At 33.0% G+C, this 12,309-nt stretch overlaps 2 protein-coding genes across 2 annotated transcripts; both read right to left on the bottom strand.

Moving 5' to 3' along the window:
* Window positions 1-6,022: 6,022 nt before the first annotated feature.
* LOC104101241 (uncharacterized) lies at window positions 6,023-11,092 on the bottom strand. Its single transcript, XM_070187913.1, has 5 exons — window positions 11,066-11,092; window positions 6,864-6,940; window positions 6,709-6,738; window positions 6,392-6,504; window positions 6,023-6,270 (listed from the first exon to the last, which is right to left on the bottom strand). Exons 2-5 carry the CDS (start codon window positions 6,866-6,868, stop codon window positions 6,029-6,031), a joined length of 390 nt encoding a protein of 129 aa, XP_070044014.1. The 5' UTR covers window positions 6,869-6,940; window positions 11,066-11,092; the 3' UTR covers window positions 6,023-6,028.
* LOC138891350 (NDR1/HIN1-like protein 10) lies at window positions 10,944-11,978 on the bottom strand. Its single transcript, XM_009608683.4, has one exon. The coding sequence runs from the start codon at window positions 11,858-11,860 to the stop codon at window positions 11,093-11,095; it is 768 nt and encodes a 255-aa protein (XP_009606978.1). The 5' UTR covers window positions 11,861-11,978; the 3' UTR covers window positions 10,944-11,092.
* Window positions 11,979-12,309: the final 331 nt, after the last annotated feature.

Below are 12,309 nucleotides of genomic sequence, written 5' to 3'. Positions count from 1 at the left end.
TGTAAGTTTAAAATCCTGGGCGGACTATTTTAGACCTAGCTTACCCAAGCGGACAGTTCGAGCCGAGGTGAGGGCAACGTACCGGATAACCTGTATTTTACTGGTTCTCATGTTTTACCTATGTCCGCTTTTATTGCTTGATTAGATTTATAAAAATTATCTTGAAATAAGTCACGCGTACGTGTACTCATTTTTGTTTGGCGTCAAGAATTATGTCACGCGTACGTGTACACAATCAATAACACATTTATTATTATTCGAAGTTGATTGGTCAAGTCATATGAACGCGCACTTGTATTATTTTTCTAAACTAATTTGAAATTATTATAAGACCAAGAGTTTATGGATAGGAAATTATTTGGAAGTCGAAAAATATATTAGTTATTTAAAGTATTGAAAAGTCACCCACACTTAGAAATATTTACAACTTACTACTCTATCTTTGAAATTAGGAGACATTTATCCATTATGGAAGAATGAGCTAATTATTAGTCTAGTGACAAAATTATTGGGCCTGACAGATTTATACTCAATCCAACCCATGTCTAATTCTTTCTTTCCTATTAAATGTGGTAACTCATTTCTGGTTTACTTACTTGAACTCCAACGCATGGCCTATTAATATGGCAAGATCTTCATTCTTAATTCTAAATAGAAAATCTCATTAAGATGAAATCATATTCAAATAATATGTTGACAAATCGCTTGAAACATGTAAAAAGAAACTACAACATGATAATGTGTATAAATAAAACAACACCAAAAAATTATCACATGAACCTCTATAAGAACATCACACAAAATAATGAAATAATTAACAAAGGGAGGATAAACAATGAACCTTTAAGCAAAAAAATTCCTTCAGAACTTGATTAATGCAAAAATAATTTTGAGCCGAGCAAATACACCAAACCAAGGGCAAATCGGCAGATGAGCAGAAAATCTAGCGACGAACCTTCTAAAATTCGAGCCCGGACCGAAACTCGATTGTACCTCGTGAGACTGCTGGTTTTTGGCATGAGAGAGGTGACTATCAATGAAGTTTCACAAGGTATTTTTAGGCTTGAATTTGAGGCATTTTTAGGTCTTAAATAGGGTGATGAATTGCTTGAATTTTTGAAAGAAATAATGAAACGAGTAGAAATTCACTTAGCGCAGAAGAAGAATTTTTTTTTTCTCTCAATTATCTCCTCTATTTTTTTCTCCCTTCTCCCCTTTTCTCCTCACATTTCTTTTCTATTTATAGGGAAAAAATTCGGAATGTTTTCAGATTTTTTTTTTATTTTTTTTTAATTAAAAACAATTCCCACTTCCCATTTTTTTTCTTTTTTTAAAAAAAAATAATTCCCCACTTTACTTTACTTTTATTTTTTAATTTTCAACTTTTTTCGCTTTTCTTTTTTTATTTTTCACTTATTTTACTTTTTATTTTTTAAAATTTCCACTTATCTTACTTTTTTTTATTTTTCAATTTCTACTTTCTTTTACTTTTTAAAAAAAAATTCAGCTACCTTTACTTTTATTTTTTAATTCCAAATTTCTTTTAATTTTTATTTTTTAAATTTTCACATTCTTTTACTTTTTTTAAAAAAAATTTCCACTTTCTTTTACTTTTTTTAAAAAGACAATTTCCACCTACTTTTACTTTTAATTTTTTATTTCATACTTTTAATTTTTTTTATTATTTTATTCCCATCCAAAAATTAATTTTTTTTAATGTTTTTGATTTTTTTAAATTTATTTTATTTAAAAATAAAAATAAAAAATAAAAATAATACTAATAGAAATAATTTGACCTTTTAAATTATTTATAATTCTTACCCTATATAAAAAAAATATAACAAAGCTAAAGAATATATATATATATTAAATTTCTAAACATATTTACATAGTATAAGGTGATAAAAATTTAAATATATTCAAAAATTAGGTGCTCACAGTTGTAAAATCTAACATTATGGATTGTTTGATTATGTGCTTTATTTATTGTCATTGCGAAATATTTTTTGGACGAATCTAAAACGATATCCTTCATTTTTAAGGGAAGATAGTTGAATTCTTGGGATAAATATATTTTTCCAACAGATTGATTCATTTTAAATTATGCATGTATAATATTTTTCCCTAATCCTCTAAAGTAAAGGTGGTTGGTGTAACCACGTGTAGTGAAGGGTGGTCAGTTAAACACCCTTCACCGAAAAAATTATAATGTGTATATTAAAAGATATATTGAGTAAATCGGTAAAAAATTAATATATATATATATATATATATATATATATATATATATATATATATATATAAAATAAAAAATCTTAAACACTTTTAGCGAAATTTTTAATTTTACCATTGCTCTACAAATTATCTTTGTACCGTTGCATAATCCAATTTGAAGGTTCAAATTCCAAGTAGCATAATAGGTGCATTTTCTTTCAAAACTATCGTGTTTAAGGAAACATAAATATATCTAATTTTTTGTTGGTATTTTTAGAATATATGTATATACATGCATATACATAGAGGAAAGAGTGAATTAAGTGAAGTAAATGGCATAATGGGTAGAAAATAATATCAATTTTCAATTGAAAATTCGTTCCAAACAAATATCATACTTTAAAAGCACGTAACTAATAAACACCAAACTTCACAAGCAGACAATTAACTTAAGCTAAACAACAACATAATCTGTCAATGTCTGATGCCTAAACAAAAGAAACATAAGTTCATTAATTATGTTTTCATAAAATAAATGTGTAAAACAAAAGCGACAGATATGTAGGAAAAGAAATATAATTGTATCTGTACGAAAATACTCTTTTGATTAACATCTCGTCGAGGTTTAATTAACATACGTATTCAGGTACATGTTCTAATTGGTCCCATGCGATACACATAACAGAAAGAAAATATATTATCAACATAATATATAAGTTAGCCGCAAACATATCTTTTAACAAATTTGAACATGAGACAAGTTAGTCCCTAACACCTCTACCTTATCTAGTTAGCCATTAAGCCCTATCTTCGAGAGAGAAAACCTATTTTTCCTTTTTGTTTTCCAATTAAGTGTTTGACTTCTGTAAAACATAATTTATATCTTACAACATTAAACTACGAGTACAGCAGAAGAAAACATCATATATTGTGAAAATGTAACAACAGTAATTCATATAGTCATGTCTCAAAACTTATACAATAAAAATACAATATTTAAAAAAATAGAAAAAACACTGAACAAAAAAGGAGATATTCAGCAATGAAGATAGAAGGGCTAAGAAAGTGTATTCAATTCCTGCTACCACTCACATTTTGAAGGCTTCTAAAGATAGCAATTATGGAGAAGGTTTTATTCTCATTTTAAGAAGCAACTCGACAGATTTTTGTTCTTGATTGATACGGCACAACATGTGAAACCAAAAGGTAAAAAAAAATAGAAATTGTTAGCTAATTCTGATGGCAACTAATAACCAAGGGTTACACCCCTTCAAATAAATTTGATGTTTTTATTTATTTATTTAAAATAATTCAGATTATTAAGAAAGGCATTTAGGTAATTTAACTTTTTAATTTAGGATTCCCACTTTTTAAGTATTGATTGATGATCCTCGAATGTTCCCAGTACCAAACAAGCTCTAATATAATTCGGTTTAACAAATAAACTTCTCTCCCAAAATATGAGCAACTCTAAACACTTCTAGAGCCCAAATAATTGCCTCTCAAAAATGGCAGCTCGTCCCAAAAACAATTTTAGAAACTTTAAGATGAGAGCTTCCATGTGTTGTTATTACTATTATTATTTGTTAAGCAAAACATATTTTTCGCTGGAAGTAAGTTTTTGACTATAACTACACTTCAATTTTAAACCACACTTACTTCTGATGGAGTAATTATCTGATTATCTCAAAAGTACTTTAGAGGCAGAAATTTGGTGGCGAAGTAGCTGTTTTTATTAGTGTTTCTTTTTTTTTTTCTCTGTGGGTTCTTTTAGATGCCCTTTCTTTTCTTTTTCTTTTTCTTTTCTTCTCAATGGGACTAAAAGTCTCAGGAAAAAATGAGAAAAACTCAAGTGTTTTAGCCAAAGTAGATACATTAACTTTTAAACACTTTAAACAAGTAACATAGGATACTTTCCTTATCTATCGCTTAATGCAAATGTTCTATAGTCTTATAATAGGACCATCAAGAGGTGTGGTATGATGGAAAGGTTATAACTCAACCGTAGAGTGTTATCTTGACGTGGTGAAAATTATCATCAGTTTGAGCCTGATTATCCATAAGCCAAATGTGAGTTTTTCTAGTTGGATTTGCTCCCGTTGTCGTTCAATAAGAATGGATAAGAGGCTCGCTTGAGATTGACGTGAGGGGACGGGGATGGCTATATTTCTGGGAGTGAACTCCCGCCGAATATGAAGCACATGAATAGAAGTTATGTGTTGGAATTAAAAACAATTCCAGATCCGCTTTGTCTACGAACAAGAAAGCTATAAATAATGCAACTATGAATCTCGCATAGAGTTCGATCCACACTCTTATAAACAAGAGGTCTAAAGTTCTTGTTCTGAAAATGGAGAAACTTGGCCTCACTCCTTAATAGGTCATACACAACAGTCAACAGGCAACACGGATCCAGATTACAAATGATTTGAGATAAAAATGATTATTAGAAAAAGAAGTCAACATTGCATCTGATCCCACTGATACTTCCATATGAAACCAAATACTATAAATAAAGAATGAGTATACAAGTACACAACTATAGTACAATACCACATGATGCTTGGTACGAAGACGAAGCTGCCATGCAATTCTAGGAATATGATTGATACTTCTGGCTTCAACTCATTCCGTCTCAAAAACCAAAATGTATTTGATCAATTTTGAACCTAATATTTAACTGGTAAACATTAATCCAAGCAGAGAAGACAAAGAACCAAAAGGTGTAGGGAACAAAGCGAAAATCTAAAGCAAATTAAATACCCCCTCTTATTGATTCTAACTTTCCAATTAAGGGATGAAAAATCCTAACTGAGAAAGTTGACAACGTGAAAGAAAGGAATACTTTGACATTGCAACTTGGTAAACTGAGTCATATCTATATAACATAAACAACACGCGCGTACAGATAAAGAAATAAACTTTGAATAATTACTACGTATAATTCAAGTTAAATAAACAATATATAGTTCCTCCATTATACGCTATGTTCAAAGATCTTATAAGTAACTAAAAGCATAAATAGAAAGTTTATGATGCCTTTACGAAAAAAAGTATGTCAAAGATTAAACAATGTATGATAAGACTCTTCTGGTGCATTGCTTAAGCATTGTTTGAGAAAGACTACCTTATTCTAGGTAGATATGCACTGAACGTTAAACTAATGAGCCAAAGTGAATGAGAAATAAGCATATCGGTCAACACATAAAATTGAAGTCCAGAGATCCAAAAATTACAAAAAAAGAACAAACAAATTTTTTGAAAGATGCGTTTTATTCTTCAAGTTGGTGAGGTGAAAAAGATAGGAATTTTGATGCGCTGTATCCATCACTGAGTTGTCAACTTTGGAATCTTTTTGTCCTTATAAGATCCGGTTTATGTTCTGTTGCTTTTCCCTAGACTCAAGTTATATCCTCATTAAATGTTTTCTTCTCAGTTTTACCCAAACTTTCATTATTCTTGTTAGCATTTGATGAATGACTGACTATAACAATGTACCATAGTTTTTCATTGTTGTGTGTATGTCCTTTTATATTTTTTTGGAAATAGATAAAAGAAAAAAGAAAAACGACTACTCAAATATTTGTTATAGTCGATCTTTTGTCAGATCTTTTGTCACACTTCAACTATTCGTCGACTAAAACATTGAGTACCTACCACCTCCTAACAACACAGTAACTCAGACTCAAGTGTAAACTTCCGACACCATAAACCTGCACAGAACATTTTGCGGGCAGGCCACTGATCCAAATTTCCTAACTATTGATTTATCAACATATTCAGTTAACAAGTCTAAACTATACAGTTATGTAGATCAAAATAAATAAATCTTCAAGCTTTTGACATATAAAAAGAACATGTGAAGGCAATTATGTTGATAATGTAAGCTGTACATCATATGTTTTGGAAGCATTTGATAACTGATACTACAAGTTCTAATCAAAGAACCTAAAAAGATTATCCCAGATGGAGAACCAACAGCAACAGAAGCCTCTGAAATCATATTGGTAGAAAAGCCGATTATTACTGGTAAAAATACCCCTTTCCCATGCATAGCTGAAAATGATAAAAGTAGTTAGCTTCACAAGGGAGATGACCAACATCTTATTTCAACAACTTGTCTAATAAAAAGCCCCAATGGTGTTGCTTCGCAAGCATATTCTTCCTACCATCTTACCCTTTTTAGATAACATAGCAATACGCTTAATTGCATAACAAAACCTGAACCATGAAATACAGCACCCAATCATGATCATACAACATTTTAGAAGCCATGGCATCTTTCTGGTTCTGAAAAATATAAGCATAAACTTTAAAAGCTTCACTAGTAAACTAAGGGCTCAAAAGAACAAAAGGCAGATACTCTAATCTGCCAAGATAAAGTTATGGGACGTACAAATGTAATAGGTAGATCTCTTGGAGATCAATAATGCAACTCAATCGACATAGCAAATAATAAATCCTTATAAAGTTCCAAGCCACGAGTTAACTCACCTGAACCTGCAGAGATATCCAATCCCACATCTGCGCAACAAGGTTATGCATGTAAAGTTTAATTTCTATTTAATAGGTTCCTTCAATGTGATTTAAAATCATCATCAGAAACACCACATTTTAAAATTCTACGCATGAAGTTTAAGGAACCTCACTGCATCTGTGGGAGCAGTTTCTGCTGGAATGAAAGTATCACTGCAAGTCTCAAATTAAAAAATTTCCTTCTACGTGGCTGAAAAAGACCAAAAAAGACAAAATGATCTGTTTATGAATACAAGAAAGTATTACAATTTCATTTCAGATGCCAAGCTACAAACACCAGGTATGCCCACTGACCTGCTACTACTGCCAACAGTTCAATTAACTGATCTTGAGATATAAAAGGTCTGAAACCTATGAAGTACTCTTCTTGATTTCTTAGTAAGACCAGGGACATTAAGGTGAGGATGTAAACATCCACCCACCGTCTAAGATTTAATTTTTCAAATTATGTTCTGAATATTACAAGGACTCGATGCATAGACCTTTTATCTTTTAAAGTGAAATTTTCTAAAACAGTCTACCCATATTTTCTAGGTCAAGCCTAGCAAAGTATCTTATTATGTCTTAGTTCGCTGCTCTGTTCATTACATGGCATATATTGATTCATTGAGGATCCCGCTTGTTCCTTAATTTTCTCATTATGAATTGCAGTATAAAAGTTATCATTTTTCTAATTCAGAGTAGTTATGATCAAGTATAGAGATTTAGCCTAAGATAATTTAATTTGTAACTGTGGTAAATAGATACTAAATGATCATTAGGACTTAGGAGTACAACATGAAATTGGGTGCAAAAAGAAAGAGTCCATCAGAAACTCTATGAACATTTAAATGATTTAAATTGAGCAATGCCACTTGCTCATACGCGACAGAGGCTGACAACAGCTCTATGAAAATACTAGTATCTTTTCGATCGAGGATAACAAGATAGCTAAGACGCAGTAAGTATTGAACAAAAGCTACATTCTGCGAAACTAAAACCTAAAATCTCAAAGTTGGATCTCGTTTCCCCTAACTAGAAGATCTGAACACGCCACGAACTATAAGATGAATGATGACCTTACATATCCAAAGATGACGAAAACCTACTATCAGCTAGAAAACGACACAGAGAACTCCATCATTGATTTGATGAGTGCATATTGCGTAGGAGATCTCCTTGATCACTTTCTTAAACATGAGGAGAACAAATAAACAAGCAGAGAAAGAAAATCACATTGATGCCAACCAAATTTAAATAAATACATAGTGGATGAAGTTGTCTATTCCAAAGCTTATACTGATCGAAGCAAAGATGACATCAACTAAGCCAGTAATCACGACGAACAACCTGCCTAAACATTTAAGGTTGACCCAACCAGAAGTCCGTACATGGGCAACTCTCATTATAGAATATATTCCTATATCTTTTTAAATCCACTTCTTTCAGATGCTTCTGTAATTATATTGTTAGGAGAGAATACACTAGATTGAAATACCTGACAAGCACATTTCCACTTCCCCAGATAGATGAGAGGCAGTGGCGGATCCAGGATTTTACGCAAGCGGGTTCAATTTAAAACGACGTTAACCAATACGATGGTTGTAATAAGCGGGATTTGTCCCCGCTTTTTTTTGGGGGGGTTCATAAAGGTATCTTAAAATGAATAATTAAATAATAATAAAAAGAGGTCCGAATTCTGTTCTTCTTTCAAAAAAATAGGGCTTGAAACTTAAAACGTTTAACAAAAACTAATTACTTTAACTAAAAATGTTAACAGTTACTTAGTTTTACATTTTTATTTAAACTTAAAAAAATATTCTATTTACCCAATTTATATTTTAGAGTTTTATTAAAATCTAATAAAAAAATAAAGTTATTAATTTACAAAAATAATAGGACAACAAAAAATAAAGAGTTATAACTTAAAATAAACTAGTACAAACTATAAAAGAAGATAGCTTATAAAGTGAACTAACAATTTAATTGTAACAAAAATAAACAATTTAGGATAACCTAGTTTAATATGAACTAACACATTACAAATAATTTCAAGATATGCACTTGCATATTTTAGCAAAAAATATTGTAAGATTTCATCTACTTAAGTTAAATAAACTGTAGATTAATTCTTATTGGATTTCATTAGGAGATCAAATATAAAATAAAATAGATATAAATTAGAAAATAGAGATAAAAGAAAATAAAAACAAACTAAAGGAATAAACTAGTGGACTTAAGGATGCACACGGGAACAAAACTAAAAGAGTGCCATCCCGTTTCGAACTCGGGACCCTTAAGTTAACCTTGAACCCGCTATACCACTTCCTCCACCGAATGAACTTGTATGAAGTGGGTTCAAATAACTCATATATTCTCATTTTACAAAATTTAACTTACGCAAAATATCAAAATTTTCAACGAAGCAGATTCATTTGAACCCGCTTGACCCAATGTGGGTCCGCCCCTGATGGGAGGTATATAGTCATACATGCAGTGATAGATCTGCAAACCGTTGAATATGCCCTACAGCTCAACTAATCTTTTATAGAGACTCTTATATTAAAATCAAGCATATATAGACACCACTAGCAAATGCACATCTCAGAATTCTTAAACCACTGAGGGGTCATTTGGTTTGAATAAGGCTTATGCCGGGGTAAGTTATGCTGGGATTAGTTATCCTGGTATTGTTTTTTATCCACTGTTTGGCATGTTGTATTAAAAATGACAATTGCATAATTTCTAAGAAGAAGGTATAAGTTATCCCGGCACTAATTACCCCACCCTCTACAAGGTATAAGTTATCCTGGTACTAATTTTAATCCCGGGATAATTTATACCAGGTTTGCTAACCAAACAAAGTATTAAGGTGGTATTAAATTTTTATACCAGCACTATACCTTCTTATACCTCATACCAAACGACCCCGGAAAGTGAATCATCTTAACTCTTGTATGATAAACATCTCCAGTTACCAAGTTACCAAAGTTCGGCCCTAGTCCCTATTCAATCTTTTTCTCAAATACAAGCATCTCCTTAGGTAATCAAACGTGGAGATAGGGGAGCTTCTAAGACTAAGCCAAAGTCGTTAGTAACAGCTAGGGCTAGGTTACTTTAGGACCAAGAATCTAAACTTTCAGGTTTGTGACAGTCTTTGCTCATCCCAAACAGAGGTCCCTAATTTACTTATCAAACCCAAAATAAAAATAAAAATAGAGATCTCAAATTTGAAGAGAGACAGGCATATTTCCTTACAGAGTGTTACCTAACCTGGCTCAGAATGTCTGTTGTCTGGAATGGACCTTAAGAAAGGTGCTATCCGCTATTTCACCCAAAAATATAAGGTCTATACCACATTACTGGCCAGTCTACTATCTACCAAAAGCAGCACACGCTTCAAAGCTACATTAGTGCTTCATATTCACACAATTGTCGCCGTTCGAGAGAACTTCTACCAGCTAGTGGAGATGAAAGTAACATATAAGGAAACTGCATATGAACTAAATCACTCCTACTCTCCTAGAACTATAACATATCACTTTCGAGTAATTTATATTCCACAAGAACTTCCGTAGGACTTGGAAAGCACAGAGATACACTTTCATCCGATGAAGCAAAAGAAAAGCACATAGACTTTCTAATGATTTAGCACCTGAAGGAACATGTCAAAGTACCAGGACAAAAGATTTAAGTTATATAGGCTGATGTCAATAACCAACTTTGTCCAGCAATAGAATGATCCAGAAACAAAATATATAATCACATTAAAGAGCCTCTCTACATCATTGCCTCAAGACCGTGATGTACAGCTAAATAAATCAGACTCATATTTAACAGAACATATCAATCTTACATCCATGTCTACTTCTTTCACTATGCTATGAACAGAAGCAAACGAAGAATAGATAAAACAATAACTTAGGAAAGCTATTAGTTGAATATGCACTGGGACCAGGGCCGGAGCTAGGTTGAAAAAATCCCCTTTCTTTGAATAACATATAGCACAAATACAGAAAAATGAACTTTTTGATTAAAGATAAGTTGTTAAATCTCCTTGGCATAAGAGAAAAATAGCAACTTTTCAAAGCTTGCTATTTTTGGCACCGCAAGGCAACGGGCCCTCAGCGAAACAACAAAAACTGAAAGAAAACTGCACACTGTAAACCAATGAACCCTCATAATAAGTTTGTGTATGATAAATCACACTGCCATTAATCAAATATAACCACGTTGCATTTGCCAATAACAAAAGAAACCATCCATAAAAAACAACTAAGTATCATAAACAAAATAAGCTAATGCTCCTATAAACTTCAATACTTAGAATTTTCACCTTAAAACAAGGAAAGATCACCAACTGTCAGAGTCCAACCCGGCACTGTCGGGGCCCACCAAGCAAGTTCCCGGACGACTTATTGGGCCCAACCCCAACAGATAAATCCTTACAGTAAACCCTTATAAACCTCCTCCTTGCTCTCCAAGCCCCAGCTTTAAACCTAACCCTAGCCACCATCCTCACATCAAACCCAATTGCACTACTTCGAGCCCTTTCTTTATTCATCCCATCAAAAGCTCGATTCTCAACGTACGAACCTGAAGTAGCAAAACTCGCTTTCTGGGCAGTCTCAGCCCGTTTATCCTGAAAAAACGGCGGGACTGTAGTGTCCGAAAGCGAAGCCGAATCATAAAAAACCGCTGCTGCTACATCATCGTAGTAAAGTGTCAACTTTTTGTTGGGGTTTCGGACAGTAAAACGGAGGTCCCAGTTGGCGGAAATCAATGAATTGGAGAGATTAAGGTTTGAGACTGAGAGCGAGTCGACTCGGAACTCGGGGAGACGGGGGCGGAGTATGAGCCAGACGATAAAAATAAAGGCTCCAGTGATGACCATAGCAGCTATGGCTATAGCGATTATGCGGCGGAGAAAGGTGGCGCGTTGGACGGCGTGAGGATTGGGTTGTTGGTAGTATGGGTTGTTGTTGTAGTATGTGGTGGAGGAAGGTGGGGGTGCGGCGTATGGGTAGGCGGTGCCGGGAGGTGGGGGTTGAGCGTAACCGCCGTAACCGTTATGGTTCGGAGGGGCGGCGGCGGGGTAACCGGTAACTGGTGGTCTATTGGGGTCGTTCATGGCAGAGAATTTGTTGGAGCATAAGGCGGGGGGGAGTGGGGTGGTTTTGTAGTGGTCGGTCGACTTATTGCAGGAGAATTGGAATGTGTGGAAAGTCGGCAAATGATTCTTTGGAATCGAAAAGAGGAAATAGACACTTTGGAGGAGGTGTAGTTTCAATTAGAGGAAATATGAGGTGCTTTTTGATATATTAGAAAGATTGGGGGTGATAAGTAAATAAAGCTAAGAGTTTAATTGAGAAAAATCATAATTTTTCAATGTTTGATCATTTTGATTTATTGAAGAAACATATTTCTACCTAAAGATGAAAAGTGTGAATTTAGTCACTTATGATTAGAAACTATTTTTACACATGATAGGAAGTAAAATATTTTCATTGCTATCTTGGTTTCAGTCTTTTTAATATTTTATTGTTGTTACTATTTGTTATCACTGCTTCTTTTCATCTT

The sequence above is a fragment of the Nicotiana tomentosiformis genome, chromosome 11 (assembly GCF_000390325.3).
Source record: "Nicotiana tomentosiformis chromosome 11, ASM39032v3, whole genome shotgun sequence".
NCBI classification, from domain to species: Eukaryota; Viridiplantae; Streptophyta; class Magnoliopsida; order Solanales; family Solanaceae; genus Nicotiana; species Nicotiana tomentosiformis.
This window is presented reverse-complemented; position numbering and strand designations above follow the sequence as displayed.

What these genes read in the sequence shown, in the direction of transcription:
- LOC104101241 (XM_070187913.1), bottom strand. An exon ending in GGATATCTCTGCAGGTTCAG is followed by an intron (nt 6,505 to 6,708) that starts GTGAGTTAACTC and finishes TATATTTTTCAG; the next exon opens with AACCAGAAAGATGCCATGGC. An exon ending in TGCTATGTTATCTAAAAAGG is followed by an intron (nt 6,271 to 6,391) that starts GTAAGATGGTAG and finishes TATCATTTTCAG; the next exon opens with CTATGCATGGGAAAGGGGTA.
- LOC138891350 (XM_009608683.4), bottom strand. Translation starts at nt 11,860, where the DNA reads ATGAACGACCCCAATAGACCACCAGTTACCGGTTACCCCGCCGCCGCC.